Source organism: Salvelinus namaycush, chromosome 3, assembly GCF_016432855.1.
Source record: "Salvelinus namaycush isolate Seneca chromosome 3, SaNama_1.0, whole genome shotgun sequence".
In the NCBI taxonomy this organism is placed as follows: domain Eukaryota; kingdom Metazoa; phylum Chordata; class Actinopteri; order Salmoniformes; family Salmonidae; genus Salvelinus; species Salvelinus namaycush.
This window is the reverse complement of record NC_052309.1, coordinates 55584479-55601498: the sequence shown is the minus strand read 5'-3', so window position 1 is coordinate 55601498 and position 17020 is coordinate 55584479. Positions and strand designations below refer to the sequence as shown.

The window sequence follows — 17020 nt, the reverse complement described above, 5'->3', positions numbered from 1 at the left end:
CAACCAGGCAGGTGCGACACAAGTCAGAAATAATTATATAATTCATGCCTTACCTTTGAAGATCTTCTTCTGTTGGCACTCCAAAAGGTCCCAGAAACATGACAAATGGTCCTTTTGTTCAATAAATTCCTTCTTTATGTCCCCAAAATGTCCATATATTTGGCGCGTTTGATTCTGATATACACCGGTTCCAACTAGCCCAACATAACTACAAAGTATCTAATAAGTTACCTATAAACTTGGTCCAAACACTTCAAACAACTTTCCTAATCCAACCTTAGATATCCTAAAACGTAAATAATCAATACAATTTTACACGGAATATACTGTGTTCAATAGCGGATAAAAACAACGTGGAGCGAGCTCCAGTTCACGCGCGCAACACAGAAGAGTCCACTTGGCTTGACACTCACAATGAACAGCCCTACTTCTTCATTTCTCAAAAGAAAAACATCAACCAATTTCTAAAGACTGTTGACATCTAGTGGAAGCCATAGGAACTGCAACCAGGTTCCTTATAAATATAGTTTCCCATAGAAAACAAATTGAAAACACAGTGACCTCAAATGTTTTTTTTCCTGGACGGTTTGTCCTCGGGGTTTCGCCTGCAAAATAAGTTATGTTATACTCACAGACATATTTTAACAGTTTTAGAAACTTTAGAATGTTTTCTATCTAAATCTATATGCATATCCTAGCTTCGGGGCCTGAGAAACAGGCAGTTTACTTTGGGCACGCTTTTCATCCGGACGTGAAAATACTGCCCCCTATCCCAATGAAGTTGTTTAAGCAACGAGTCGGAGTCAGAGGCCGAGCCTTCTCCGGTCTCTCCTTCCACCCTTTACGGGGTCTGAGACACCGACGCCTCCCACCATTAGCTCTGACAAATTGAACACCCTAGTCAATGGCGACTCCATTACCCATGGTATTATGATGGTGCTGATTAAGGCTAAATCTGGCGAGTGTAGAGAGTATAGGGTTATTGTTATCCACGTCGGCACCAACGATGTTAGGATGGAACAGTCAGAGGTCACCAAGCACAACATAGCTTCAGCGTGTAAATCAGCTAGAAAGATGTGTCGGCATCGAAAAATTGTCTCTGGCCCCCTCCTAGTTAGGGGGAGTGATGAGCTCTACAGCAGAGTCTCACAACTCAATTGCTGGTTGAAAACCCCTTTTCTGCCCCTCCCAAAAGATAGAATTTGTAGATAATTGGCCCTCTTTCTGGGACTCACACATGTCATGACGTGGCCCTCTTTGGGTATAGCGTGCCTTCCCCCCCTCTCTCTCTCTTACACCCAGGCTGCTGTTATCTCAGGTCGTAAATTCCTGGAGGAGATTCTTCCTCATGGCCAGACAGTATAGAGAGAGAGTGAGTTTTCATAGAGAGAACAAAGGAACCTCTTCTCCAGCATAGAACTTGAGGACTGAACAATGTACATGTTTTGGAGAAGGTGTACACAGTCGGGAAAGAATCCAGCTACGACTGGTCCATTTCGTTTAATGTTTGTGAAACTCATGAGAGACAATACAGCCACATTACCATAACCCTGTTTATACAAGAGTCTCAGTTATGAGGCTTGCATCTAATTGTTGTATAAAATGAATGATGAAACTATTTGTGAAATTATGTAATGTGAATTTAAACTGTTTAATGAAGGAAACTCCAATTCCCTTTGGAGTTTAACTAAATTATTGGCCCGCCCCATGAGCACAGCCATTGATCTGGCGTCATGGGACAGCCCCTTTCTGCTCTTCTGAATATAACCCCCACCTTGGGAATTTATCTTCAGACCAAGCTTACCTCAATTACGACAGGGCTAAGGTTTGAGCCCAGACCAGCTTACCTCGATAACTGAGAGGGCTAAGGTTTGAGTAGATTGCTGAATTCTTAACCATACCACGTGGTTAAACTCTGAGACTATCAATTCCCGACAGAATAAGAACAAATCTTTGATACTAATTACTAGTCTGCAGCTAGGAATTATGTACCCGTGAACGTGAAGACCGACAACTGCCGAAACATCTATTCTATAACAACATTGCTGAATGTTACTCTGAACTATCCTTTCTAACCACGGCAGGGCGAGAGGGCGGACAAACTCTCCAACAGAAACAAACTTTACAACAGAGATCACGACGACACACTGAGCGTAAATATATATATTGATTGCAATTATTACCGAATGAGTGAGCGTTCATGTGCAAAGGATTAGCAATTCAATTGTTATAATTATCAACTTTGAATTGTCTTTTATCTTTCGCGCCCTTCTCAGTCCCTTTGTCCAACAAGCCGCCATGCCGGTTTAGCCCACTAGGGCACATTCCCCTATCATTTCCTTGTAACCATATCTACTTGTTTGTGCATTTCTGTGATTATTTAGTTAGTTAATAAATAAATGATTGAGACAATTGATGTATGGATGACTCATAGTGAAGACTGGGTTCTTGCAGATAACCAACAATTTACGACGTTTGGAATGAGACTAACGACTAATGAGACTAACGTAATTGAACTAATCACTGATCATAATCTTGATGTGATTGGCCTGACTGAAACATGGCTTAAGCCTGATGAATTGACTGTGTGAGCCCTCTCCTCCTGGTTACACTAGTGACCATATCCACCGTGCATCCCGCATAGGCATAGGCGTTGCTAGCATTTACGATAGCCAATTTCAATTTACAAAAAAAAAATGACTGCGTTTTCGTATTTTGAGCTTCCAGTCATGAAATCTATGCAGCCTACTCAATCAGTTTTCTATAGGTACTGTTTACAGGCCTCCTGGGCCGTATACAGTGTTCCTCACTAAGTTCCCTGAATTCCTATCGAGCCTTGGCAGATAATTGCATTTTTTTGGTGACTTTAATATTCACATGGAAAAGTCCACAGACCCACTCCAAAAGGCTTTCGGAGCTATCATTGACTCAGTGGGTTATGTGCAACATGTCTCCGGACCTACTCACTGTCACAGTCATTCTCTGGACCTAGTTTTGTCCCGTGGAATAAATATTGTGGATCTTAATGTTTTTCCTCATAATCCTGGACTATCGGACCACCATGTTATTACGTTTGCAATCGCAACAAATAATCTGCTCAGACCCCAACCAAGGATCATCAAAAGCCATGCTATAAATGCTCGGACAACCCAAAGATTCCTAGATGCCCTTCCAGACACCCTCCACCTACCCAAGGACGTCAGAGGACAACAATCAGTTAACCACCTTGCGTAATACCCTAGATGCCGTCGCACCCCTGAAAACAAAAAACATTTGTCATAAGAAACTAGCTCCCTGGTATACAGGAAATACCCAAGCGCTACAACTGGAAGTCTTCTGACTAGCTTGGAAAGACAGTACAGTGCATTATGGAAGAGCCTTCACTGCTGCTCGATCATCCTATTTTTCCAACTTAATTGAGCAGAATAAGAACAATCCAAAATGAATTTTTTATACTGTCGCAAAGCTAACTAAAGATCATTAGAAAGCAAATTACGGACTCCTCTTTAAATCTGCATATTTCTTCAAAGCTCAGTTGTCCTGAGTCTGCACAACACTGCCAGTACCTAGGAGCAAGGGAGAGACTCATGTTTTTTAATACTATATCTCTTGACACATTGATGGAAACAGTCTTGGCCTCTAAACCTTCAAGCTGCATAATGGACCCTATTCCAACTAAACTTGTGAAAGAGCTGCATCCGGTGCTTGGCCCTCCTATGTGGAACATAATACACTGCTCCCTATCCACTGGATGTTTACCAAACTCACTAAAAGTGGCAGTAATAAAGCCTCTCTTGAAAAAGCCAAACCTTGACCCAGAAAATATTTTAAAAACTATTGGCCTATATTGAATCTCCCATTCCTCTCAAAATTTGTAGAAAAAGCTGTTGCGCTGTAACTCACTGCCTTCCTGAAGACAAACAATGTATACGAAATGCTTCATTCTGGTTTTAGACCCCATCATAGCACTGAGACTGCACTCGTGAAGGTGGTAAATTACCTTTTAATGGCGTCAGACCAAGGCTCTGCATCTGTCCTCGTGCTCCTAAACTTTAGTGCTGCTTTTGATACCATCGATCACCGCATTCTTTTGGAGAGATTAGAAACCCAAATTGGTCTACACTAACAAGTTCTGGCCTGGTTTCGATCTTATCTATCGGAAAGATATCAGTTTGTCTCTGTGGATGGTTTGTCCTCTGACAAATCAACTGTAAATTGCGTTGTTCCTCAATGTTCCGTTTTAGGACCACTAATGTTTTCACTATATATTTGACCTCCTGGTGATGTCATTCGGAAACATAATGTTAACTTTCACTGCTATGCGGATGATACACAGCTGTACATTTCAATGAAACATGGTGAAGCCCCAAAATTGCCCTCCCTGGAAGCCTGTGTTTCAGGCATAAGGAAGTGGATGGTGGCAAAGGTTTTACTTTTAAACTCGGACAAAACAGAGATGCTAGTTCTAGGTCCCAAGAAACAAAGAGATCTTCTGTTGGATCTGACAATTAATCATCTCAAGTAAAACTGTGAAGGACCTAGGCGTTACTCTGGACCTTGATCTCTCTTTTGACAAACAAATCAAGAATATTTCAAGGACAGCTTTTTTCCATCTTCGTAACATTGCAAAAATCAGAAACGTTCTGTGCAAAAAATGATGTAGAAAAATTAATCCATGCTTTTGTCACTTGTAGATTGGACTACTGCAATGCTCTACTTTCCGGCTACCAGGATAAAGCACTAAATAAACTTAGTGCTCGTTAGAGCTAAAGTTAGTGCTAAACATGGTTGCTAGAATCTTGACGAGAACCAAAAAATTTGATCATATTACTCCACTGCTAGCCTCTCTACACTGGCTTTCTATTAAGGCTAGGGCTGATTTCAAGGTTTTACTGCTAACCTACAAAGCATTACATGGACTTGCTCCTATCTATCTTTCTGATTTGGTCCTGCCGTACATACCTACAGGCACACTATGGTCACAAGACACAGGCCTCCTAACTGTCCATAGAATTTCTAAGCAAACAGCTGAAGGCAAGGCTTTCTCCTATAGAGCTCCATTTTAATGCAATGGTCTGCCTATCCATGTGAGAGATGCAGAATCGGTCTCAACCTTTAATAAGTCCTTATTGAAGACTCTTCTCTTCAGTAGGTCCTATGATTGAGTGTAGTCTGGCCCAGGGGTGTGAAGGTGAACTGCACTGGAGAGGATAAACCGCCCTTGCTGTCTCTGATTGGCCGGTTCCCCTCTCTCCACTGGGATTCTCTGCCTCTAACCCTATTACGGGGGCTGAGTCACTGGCTTACTGGTGCTCTTCCATGCCATCCCTAGGAGGGGTGCGTCACTTGAGTGGGTTGAGTCACTGACGTGATCTTCCTGTCCCGGTTGGCGCCCCCCTCGGGTCCGTCCCGTGGGTGAGGTCTTCGGGTCATGCCGTGGGTGGTTGAAGATATCCCTCTAGTGGTGTGGGGGCTGTACCTTGGCAAAGTGGGTGGGGTTATATCCTGCCTGTTTGGCCCTGTCCGGAGGTCATGTCGGACAGGGCCACAGTGTCTCCCGACCCCTCCTGTCCCAGCCGCCAGTATTTATGCTGCAATAGTTTATGTGTTGGGGTCAGTCTGTTATATCTGGAGTATTTCTCATGTCTTATCCGGTGTCCTGTGTGAGTTTACGTATTTAAGTCCCTCTAATTCTCTCTCTCTTTTTCTCTCTCTCTCTCGCTTCTCTCTCTCTCTCTTTCACTCTCTCTCTTTCTCTTTCTCTCTTTCTCTCTTTCCCTCTTTCTCTCGGAGGACCTGAGCCCTAGGACCATGCCTCAAGACTACCTGGCCTGATTATTCCATGCTGTCCACAGTCCACCGGGTCATGCTGCTGCTCCAGTTTCAACTGTTCTGCCTGTGGCTATGGAACCCTGATCTGTTCACTGGATGTGCTACCTTGTCCCGGACCTGCTGTTTTGGACTCTACCACACCTGCTGTCTCTAACTCTGAATGATCGGCTATGAAAATCCAACTGATATTTACTCCTGAAGTGCTGACCTGTTGCACCCTCTACAATCACTGTGATTATTATCTGACCCTGCTGGTCATCTATGAACGTTTGAACATCTTGGCCATGTTCTGTTATAATCTCCACCCGGCACAGCCAGAAGAGGACTGGTCACCCCTCAGAGCCTGGTTCCTCTCTAGGTTTCTTCCTAGGTTCTGGGAGTTTTTCCTAGCCACCGTGCTTCTACATCTGCATTGCTTGCTGTTTTAGGGTTTTAGGCTGGGTTTCTGTACAGCACTTTGACATTGGCTGATGTAAAAAGGGCTTTATAAATACGTTTGATTGATTGATCCTCCTTATCGTCCAGATACTGAACATTGACTAGTAAAATACTAGGAATTCCATTTTCTCAGCCTCACTAAAACACCACCTCTCCTACCACGTTAACGCCGGCGCCTCTTCCTGGTTAAGGCGCCAGGTATGAGTAGGACTGTTTCAGAGAATCCAAACAAAGGGTTCAGCTCTGGAAAGCCGAATAAAAAAAATAAAAAAATAATACCAGAAATGTTCTGAGCAAATTAAGTAAAAAAACAAACACTAAAAACAATAGAAAACCGCAAAGTTGAGAAGGATCTAGCAACAAGCGACCGTCTCTGTCGGCATCATCTTACCAGGATTCTGTGTGTGGTGTGTAGTGTTTGCGAGCGTTTGCGTGTGCGTGTGCATGTGTGTGTGTGTGTGTGTGTGAGCCAAAGACAGCACCCAAACACCCAGAACAAGTCAATTAGAAAAGGATTAGAGGACTGAGATCAGACTCTCTGACAGACCGAGACAAGCAGAAACGGTCTGTCCGAACCACAGACTTTGAGCCCCCAGATAAAATGATTCAGAGCCAGAACACTTGATCTTAGATTAGCACCTTTCAGGGTACAGTAGGGATTAGCAGTAACTCAGAAGCTGAGGCAGGAACCTGTGTTTGTCATTGAATTCAAAGAGCAGACACACTTACACATGCACGTGTACACACACACCTTTTCTTGCTCATGCCAATCATACATACACAACATGAGCAAAATATGTGGACACCTGCTCGTCGAACAATGAACAATTTGACAATGAACCAGACAGACCAAAGCATTGAAAAGGCATGTCAGTAGTTTATTGTTCAATCGGAACACATTCTCCATATCACTTATAACAGTTTCAAGCATTACACACAAACAAACTAAACTATTCAATACTTTTGAACGTCAACATACATCATTCCAAGAGTACAGGTATTTTGAACTGGTCAGAAACCACTTGATAATGCAGTCAATTTAACTTTTTTGGGTTGGTTCTTCTTTCTGATAGATGTCAATATATAAACTTTTAAATAACTAGCTATATAAATAACATCAACAGTGTGTCTTTATATGTCAATATACACATACTGTAAGGACCGATGCTGGGAGACGAGAAGCAGGTACAGGGAGTGAACATTTAATGGATAATAGACAAGAAACAAACAAGGACAGCGTCTGGACAGGGGAAAACATAACGACATCAATGTTGACACGGGGAATAAACTGAGGAGCAAACAGATATAAAGGGGCAATCAACAAAGTAAAGGAGTCCAGGTGAGTCCAGTGAGCGCTGATGCGCGTAATGATGGTGACAGGTGTGCGTAATGAAGGACAGCCTGGTACCCTCGAGCGCCAGAGAGGGGAAGCGGGAGCAGGCATGACACATACAGTACATAAATACATGTGTACAAATGTCAGAGTATAGAAATATAACATTGGTGCGTTATGAAACAATGGAACATTTCTAATTTATTCCCACTTCAATCTTGTCTTATTCACAAGAAACTCACAAATCTCTTGCTTGAATTAGCTAGATAGAAGCCATGTGAATAAATAAAATGAGAAGTCAAAATATTGAATGTAGTAATAATTCACAGTGGGTATAATTCAATGCATCCGAGACCCTGCAATACAAGCCATGGACACAAGTCGCATGTTCGCAAAGATGAACCTGAGACAGTTTAATTGGCCTAGCTGGTGGAGAAGGAGTATAAAGTTACTGAAGTGTCCATGGTGGCTGGGTAGAAAGCTGTGCTACAGTTGTACAGTCTGTATGGTACTGTACTGTAGTTCTGTTACAGCAAGATTACAGCACGAGAGAACATGCAGATCAATGCTAAATGGATAATTGGTCAGAACACTGTAATGACAATGGTTCAATAAGTATCAATCAATAAGTCAATTTTTCAAATCAATTGATTAATCTATCTATTTATTAATTAATTATTTATTTATCTTAAACATTGCTGTATTTAGCTTCTAGAAACTGCGTCTTCAGAATCCCCCTGTCACTTGCCTCATGACCTAATGTCAGAGCAGTTTTGCAGGGAGCCGACAAGCTCTTCGCCCCATCACTGCATCATCATCATTATTATCCTCCATCTCCTCCTCGTGGAACTCATATGTGACTGGGGATCTGGGAGTCGGGACAGGGACAGTTCAGCCTCTTAACTCGGTAACACACAGAATAGCATGGTCCGTTGCGATCATCATCAGCCTGTGCCCTTCTATTACCCTATGGTGGGTGATTCACCTGGAGCTAGGGGACCTCCGTTCCCCTCACCCCTCAGATAATTTGCCTGGCCCGTGGTGGGTGGCATAGAATCCCCACCTGACTGGTGACAGTGGTGGTGGAAATAGGAGTTGCAGAGGGCAATGCAGAGGGAAAGGCAAGGCCATGGCATCTCTCTCTTCTCCTCTCCTAGGTTTTAACTGGAGAGTATTTATGAGTGCTATCTATTATTAGCTATGACAAACCATTCACACATTCCGTTCTAAGAACATGGTCACGTGGCAGTCTAGTACCAACTAGGTCATGGATTTATTGACGTCTATGTTTAGACTCTAGTGCAGCGACCCAACGACCTGAGCACTGAGCAGAGGCTCCTCACATTTTGTATTGTAAATTTAGGCTGAGGACTCTAAATTGATCTGACATTGGACGGTGAGGGAAGTTGAACATATGGACTGTAGGACTTGTGAACTTTAGAACTCGAGCTACAGAACTCGATAATTCAAGAACTCTAGAACTCATGAATCACTATGATGTATCGTAAGGGCCTGGGGCGTGTTGGTTTTCAGGCTGAATGTTTAGGGCATGGCTGTTGGTTGGTGCTGTACTTTAGTTTGTCAGTTGGTTGTTTGGTTTTTGGTTTTGAGAACTCATTGTGTTCATGCATGTCGTGGTGCGGCTCACTCAGAAAGCCTTCCTTCCTCTAGTTGGGCTGTGACAGTCCCATCGCCATGGTGAAGGAGGCCATGAGGATTGCAGTGCTGGCCACTACCACAACGCCTCCCGACCGGTACACCACGCGGCCATTCAGGGGTTGCACCGGCCGGAATGTACCCACCATAGGCTTGCCATCCTTAAACTGGAGGTCTGAGAACACCCGCAGCTCGAAGATGGAAAGAACACACAGGCACAAAGGTCACTGAGACGCAGTTGATATTAAAAGTAACAATAAGTATCATATAAAATGAACACAGTGTATCTACTGGTGCGTTTTGTTCAACTACTCAAAGCCAGACTAACAGACTCTCTTCACAGAAGTATTTTTAGACAGACAGAATGCCTCGGCTCTCTACCACATAACTTCTCTGCTTCCAGAGTGTTTCATAAGGTACAAACAGTGATGGGAAAAGTATTCAGTTGTCATACTTGAGTAAAAGTAAAGATACCTTAATAGAAAATGACTCAAGGAAAAGTGAGTCACCCAATAAAATATTACTTGAGTAAAAGTCTAAAAGTATCTGGTTTAAAATGTAATTAAGTACGGTGGTAGAAAAGGTACTGAATTGTCATATTTGAGATAAAGTCAAAAGTGTAAGTAAATGTTATCAATAAAATTCCTTATATTAAGCAAACCAGACAGCACGATTTTCTTGTATTTATTTGTTTTTACAGATAGCTAGAGGCACACTCAAACATAAATTACAAACACAGTATTTGTGTTTAGTGAGTCATTTTTGTTGGAATGTTTAGTGAGTCATCTCTTCAGAGGCTGTAGGGATGAAAATGTGTTGATAAGTGTGTGAATTTACCTGCTGTCCTGTCTGAGCATTCGAAATGGAACGAGTACTTTTGGGTGTCAGGGAAAATGTATGGGAGTAAAAAATACACATTTTCTTATGGAATGTAGTGGAGTAAAAGTAGTCAAAATATAAATACTTAAGTAAAGTACAGATACCCCCAAAAACTACTTAAGTAGTACTTCAAAGTATTTTTACTTTTTACTTTACCTATTTTTACTTTTACACCACTGGCCAGCAAGATGTTGGGTTAACGAGCTGCTCTACCTGGTCTCTGCTGAGAGGGATGGGCTTCTCGAACACAGTCCAGATCACAGACTCAGTACAGCCGGGGGTGGTGAGGGAGCCCTTGTAGCGGTAGTAGTTGGTTAGGTTCTGCTGGGGAGGAATCAGCTGTTCCAGAGAAACTGAGACCAGAGTTGTATTGGCACCTGCAACAACACAGCGTACATTGAGAAACATTGAGCAATGAAACAAACAGACAAATTGTATTTGCTACACTGAAGTTATATTAATCTTAGCAAAACATTGGTGTCGGTACCTGCAGACAAACAGAATGCGGGAGAAACAGAACAAATTGAGACAAATTATTTCTGCAATGCACATGTTACATACTGTACAAAGTTACATTCATCGTAGCATGTATTCATGGAAACGTTGGCATCTTGGGGCTGATAGGACAAGACACAGAGGAAAGCATTGAAGAAATTAGGGAAGACATCTAATCACCTCAGCCTTTCTTGTTGATCGTTGCGCATCAACAAAATAAAACTACTGTATGTAATGATGAACAGTATCTGCTACACAGGAACTAAAATACACAGAATGAATTATGTATTACATGTACAAAGATACATAAATCTTAGCAGATACTCATTTCAGTGTCTCAGCTGTGAGTGTAGCTTTGTATGCAATTTTGTAAATCAAATTTATGAGACATGTTATATTGTTAGCAAGATGGATCTGAATAACACATACGGTTGCTAGAGGAAATATTAGTTATGACATTTATTCACCAGTTGTCATGATGGTCTGGAGGGCTCTTACAACAGGATCATATTTTCTGTTGGCACTGAGGGATTCCTGAAAACGATACGAAATAAGAATCATGACACGTACATACAGTGCCTTCGGAAAGTATTCAGACCCCTTGACTTTTTCCACATTTTGTTACTTTACAGCCTTATTCAAAAATGGATTAAATTGTTGTTATTTTTTTACTCATCAATCTTCACACAATACCCCATAATGAAAAAAATATAGATTTTTGAAATTGTTGCTAATTTATAAAAAAATATCACATTTACACAAGTATTCAGACCCTTTACTCAGTACTATGTTGAAGCACCTTAGGCAACGATTACAGCATCGAGGATTCTTAGATATGATGCTACAAGCTTTGCACACCTGTATTTGGGGAGTTTCTCCTATTCTTCTCTGCAGATCCTCTCAAGCTCTTTCATGTTGCATGGGGAGTGTTGCTGCACAGTTATTTTCAGGTCTCTCCAGAGATGTTCGATCAGGTTCAAGTCCGGGCTCTGGCTGGGCCACTCCAAGGAAATTCAGAGTCTTGTCCCGAAGCCACTCCTGTGTTGGCTTGGCTGTGTGCTTAGGGTAGTTGTCCTGTTGGAAGGGGAACCTTCGCCCCAGTCTGAGGTCCTGAGCCCTCTGGAGCAGGTTTTCACCAAGGATCTCTCTGTACTTCGCTCCGTTCATCTTTTCCTCGATCCTGACTAGTCTCCCAGTCCCTGCCGCTGATGCTCATCCCCACAGCATGATGCTGCCACCACCATGCTTCACCGTAGGGATGATGCCAGGTTTCCTCCAGACGTGATGCTTGGAATTCAGGCCAAAGAGTTCAATCTTGGTTTCATCAGACCAAATAATCTTGTTTCTCATGGTCTGAGAGTCTTTAGGTGCCTTTAGGCAAACTCCAAGTGGGCTGACACGTGCCTTTTCCTGAGGAGTGGCTTACGTCTGGTCACTCTACCATTAAGGCCTGATTAGTAGAGTGCTGCAGAGATGGTTGTACTTTTGGAAGGTTCTCCTATCTCCACAGAGGAACTCTAGAGCTCTGTCAGAGTGACCAGCAGGTTCTTGGTCACCTACCTGACCAAGGCTCTTATCCCCCGAATACTCAGTTTGGCCATGCGGTCAGCTCTAGGAAGAGTCGTGGTGGCTCTAAACATCTTGAATTTAAGAATGATGGCCACTGTTTTCTTGGGGACCTTCAATGCTGCAGAAATGATCTGTGCCTCAACACAACCCTGTCTCGGAAGACTACGGACAATTGCTTCGACCTCATGGCTTGGTTTTTGCTCTGACATGCACTGTCAACTGTAGGAACGGACCTTATATAGACAGGTGCGTGCCTTTCGAAATAATGTCCACTCAATTGAATTTACCGCAGGTGGACTCCAATCAAGTTGTAGAAACATCTCAAGAATGATCAATGGAAACAGGATAAACCTGAGCTCAATTTCGAGTCTCATAGCAAAGGGTCTGAATACTTATGTAAATAAGATATTTGTGTTTTTATTTTGACTAAATTTGCAAACATTTCTAAAAACCTGTTTTTTCTTTGTCATTATGGGGTATTGTGTGTAGATTGGGGGGAAAAAATAAATGAAATCGATTTTAAAAAATAAAGCTGTAATGTAACAAAATGTGGAAAAAGTCAAGGGGTCTGAATACTTTCCGAAGACATATCTACATACAACTCAACATATAAATATACGTATACCTACATAATATTCTAAATCACATACAAGACAAAGACAGTAGATTTCCATTAGGGTTATTGCAGGGTCCTATAATGCATGCATAATATAATGTAATATCATTATCCTCCACATTTTAAGTCTTGCTATGGATATATCTATTCAAAGTCAAAGATTGACTGGGTATGGCAAAGAGTTTAGCAAATATGAATAAAAACATATTGAAATGTTAACCTCATAGAAAAATCCAAGGACTGCAACTCCTATAGGGTCTTTCAGGGCATCTTCCAATTTTGAGTATTCCTCATTCATGTGAACAATATGCAGCTGTAGAAAAGAGTGTCAATAGAAATGTGTTACAGATAATGTCACAAGCCGTTCCCAATAGTAGCATTTAAACACCATCTGGGCTCAGGTTATGGATTTGTTATCATTTTGATTGTGTTTAATTGACCTTGAGAAAATGTCAATCAAAAGTTGTTTACAAAATAAATGCCTGTAATGACCTGTGCGTATATTGTTCTGCTGTTACAACCACTGTGTTTGTGTGTGTGTGTGTGCTTGCATGCGTGTGGCCATCCTACAGTGCATTCAGAAAGTTTTCAGACTCCTTGAATTTTTCCACATTTTGTTACAATACAGCCTTATTCTAAAATTGATCCCCAAAATGTTTTTCCTCATCAATCTACACACAATACCTAATTATTACAAAGCGAAAACAGGGTTTTAGACATTTTTGCAAATGTATTAAAAATAAAAAACAGAAATACCTTATTTACATATGAGACTCGAAATTGAGCGCAGGTGCATCCTGTTTCCATTGATCATCCTTGAGATGTTTCTACAACTTGATTGGAGTCCAACTGTGGTAAATTCAATTAATTGGGCATGATTTGGAAAGGCACACACCTGTCTATATAAGGTTGAACAGTTGACAGTGTATGTCAGTGCAAAAACCAAGCCCTGAGGTCGAAGGAATTGTCCGTAGAGCTCTGAGAAAGGACTGTGTTGAGGCACAAGACTCTTCCTAGAGCTGGCCGCCCAGCCAAACTGAGCAATTGGGGGAGTAGGTCCTTGTTCGGGGAGGTGACCAAGAACCCGATGGTCACTCTGACAGAGCTCCAGAGTTCCTCTGTGGAGATGGGAGAACCTTCCAGAAGGACAATCATCTCTGCAGCATTCCACCAATCAGGCCTTCATGGTAGAGTGGCCAGATTGAAGCCACTCCTCAGTAAAAGGCACATGGCAGCCCACTTGGAGTTTGCCTAAAGGCACCTAAAGACTGTCAGACCATGTGAAACAAGATTCTCTGGTCTGATGAAGCCAAGACTGAACTCTTTGGCCTGAATGCCAAGTGTCACGTCTGGAGGAAATCTGGCACCATCCCTACGGTGAAGCATGGTGGTGGCAGCATCATGCTGTAGGGATGTTTTTCAGTGGCAGGGACTGGATGACTAGTCAGGATCGAGGGAAAGATGAACGAAGCAAAGTACACAGAGACCCTTGATGAAAACCTGCTCTAGATTGCTCAGGACCTCAGACTGGGGCGAAGGTTCACCTGCCAACAAGACAACAACCCTAAGCACACAGCAAAGACAACGCAGGAGTGGTTTCGGGTCTAAGTCTATGAATGACCTTGAGTGGCCCAGCCAGAGCCCGGACTTGAACCTGATCGAACATTTCTGGAGGGACCTGAAAACAGCTGTACAGCGACGCTTCCCATCCAAGCTGACAGAGCTAGAGACGGTCTGCAGAGAAGAATGGGAGAAACTCCCCAAATACAGATGTGCCAAGCTTGTAGCGTCATACCCAAGAAGACTCGAGTCTGAAATCGCTGCCAAAGGAGCTTCAACAAATTACTGAGTAAAGGGTCTGAATACTTATGTAAATTCAATATTTCAGTTTTTTTCTGAAAACCTGTTTTTGTTTTGTCATTATGGGGTATTGTGTGTAGATTGATGATGAGGGAAAAAAACAATATGATACATTTTAGAATAAGGCTGTAAAGTTTTAAAAAAGAAAGTCAAGGGGTCTGAATACTTTCTGAATGCACTGTACATGACATTACCTCCATGGGGTACTGCTCTCCGTCGATAGTGTGTTCCGACCCTGGTCCTCCGTTCTTTCCCCAGTGCAGGTGGAACTGCACTACCTTATAGGGCGTCTCCAGGTCTCCACCAATCACATACGGTTGGTGAGGCACGTTCACCTGAACTTGAGGGGGAAGACACTGGAAATCAGACAACAAAGGACTAAAAAACGTTATATATATTTATAGAAAACTGCATGCTTTTGGAGGGAGGTGGGGGAGGTCAATGACAGCATGTTTTATCTTTGAATTAAAACATTTCCAGTTAAAAGGCATATTTCTAAATGTGCACATTTTTTACACTATTTAAAAAAATATATATATTTCACCTTTATTTAACCAGGTAGGCTAGTTGAGAACAAGTTCTCATTTACAACTGCGACCTGGCCAAGATAAAGCAAAGCAGTTCGACACATACAACAACACAGAGTTACACATGGAATAAACAAACATACAGTCAATAATACAGTAGAAAAAGTCTATATATAGTGTGTGCAAATTAGGTAAGATAAGAGAGGTAAGGCAATAAATAGGCCATGGTGGCGAAGTAATTACAATATAGCAATTAAACACTGGAGTGATTGATGTGTAGAAGATGAATGTGCAAGTAGAGATATTGGGGTGCAAAGGAGCAAGATAAATAAATAAATACAGTAAGGGGATGAGGTAGTTGGATGGGCTATTTACAGATGGGCTATGTACAGGTGCAGTGATCTGTGAGCTGCTCTGGCAGCTGGTGCTTAAAGCTAGTGAGGGAGATATGAGTCTCCAATTTTTGCAGTTCGTTCCAGTCATTGGCAGCAGAGAACTGGCCAATTCTTCCTTTGGGGGTAACCAGTGAGATATACCTGCTGGAGCGCGTGCTACGGGTGGGTGCTGCTATGGTGACCAGTGAGCTGACATTAGGCAGTGGTGGGTAGTATATGGGGCTTTAGTGACAAAACGGACGGCACTGTGATAGATTGCATCCAATTTGTTGAGTAGCATCATCGCCGAAGTCGAGGATCGGTAGGATGTTCAGTTTTACGAGGGTATGTTTGGCAGCATTAGTGAAGGATGCTTTGTTGCGAAATAGGAAGCCAATTCTAGATTTAATTTTAGATTGGAGATGCTTAATGTGAGTCTGGAAGGAGAGTTTACAGACACCTAGGTATTTGTAGTTGTCCACATATTCTAAGTCAGAACCGTCCAGAGTAGTGATGCTGGACGGGCGGGCAGGTGCGGGCAGCAATCGGTTGAAGAGCGTGCATTTAGTTTTACTTGCATTTAAGAGCAGTTGGAGGCCACGGAAGGAGAAGCTCGTCTGGAGGCATTGAAGCTCGTCTGGAGGTTAGTTAACACAGTGTCCAAAGAAGGGCCAGAAGTATACAGAATGGTGTCGTCTGCGTGGAGGTGAATCAAAGAATCACCAGCAGCAAGAGCGACATCATTGATGTATACAGAGAAGAGAGTCGGCCCGAGAATTGAACCCTGTGGCACCCCCATAGAGACTGCCAGAGTTCCGGACAACAGGCCCTCTGATTTGACACACTGAACTCTATCTGAGAAGTAGTTGGTGAACCAGGCAAAGCAGTCATTTGAGAAACCTGCCGATAAGAATGTGGTGATTGACAGAGTCGAAAGCCTTGGCCAGGTTGATGAATATGGCTGCACAGTAATGTCTCTTATCGATGGCCGTTATGATATTGTTTAGGACCTTGTGCGTGGCTGAGGTGCACCTATGACCAGCTCTGAAACAAGATTGCATAGTGGAGAAGGTACGGTGGGATTCGAAATGGTCAGTAATTTGTTTGTTAACCTCTCTAGGGTATGTGGGCGGACATATTCAACGAGAGCGTACAGGTGTGTTTACGGACATATTCAATCAATCCTTATCCCAGTCTGCTGTTCCCACATGCTTCAAGAGGGCCACCATTGTTCCTGTTCCCAAGAAAGCTAAGGTAACTGAGCTAAACGACTACCGCCCCGTAGCACTCACTTCCGTCATCATGAAGTGCTTTGAGAGACTAGTCAAGGACCATATCACCTCCACCCTACCGGACACCCTAGACCCACTCCAATTTGCTTACCGACCCAATAGGTCCACAGACGACGCAATCGCAACCACACTGCACACTGCCCTAACCC

The 17020-nt window shown here is 42.7% G+C and overlaps 1 protein-coding gene across 1 annotated transcript in view; it reads right to left on the bottom strand.

Annotated features, from left to right (window-relative positions):
• Positions 1 to 7157: 7157 nt before the first annotated feature.
• ca4a (carbonic anhydrase IV a) overlaps positions 7158 to 17020 on the bottom strand; it is a 36669-nt gene continuing 26806 nt past the window's right edge. The window contains exons 4-8 of the mRNA XM_038978899.1: positions 14873 to 15018; positions 13039 to 13131; positions 11101 to 11167; positions 10352 to 10515; positions 7158 to 9450 (exon numbers count right to left, since the gene is read on the bottom strand). Of these exons, the coding sequence (XP_038834827.1) occupies positions 9271 to 9450; positions 10352 to 10515; positions 11101 to 11167; positions 13039 to 13131; positions 14873 to 15018 (650 nt within the window). The 3' untranslated portion in view covers positions 7158 to 9270. The remainder of the gene's footprint in view (positions 9451 to 10351; positions 10516 to 11100; positions 11168 to 13038; positions 13132 to 14872; positions 15019 to 17020) is intronic.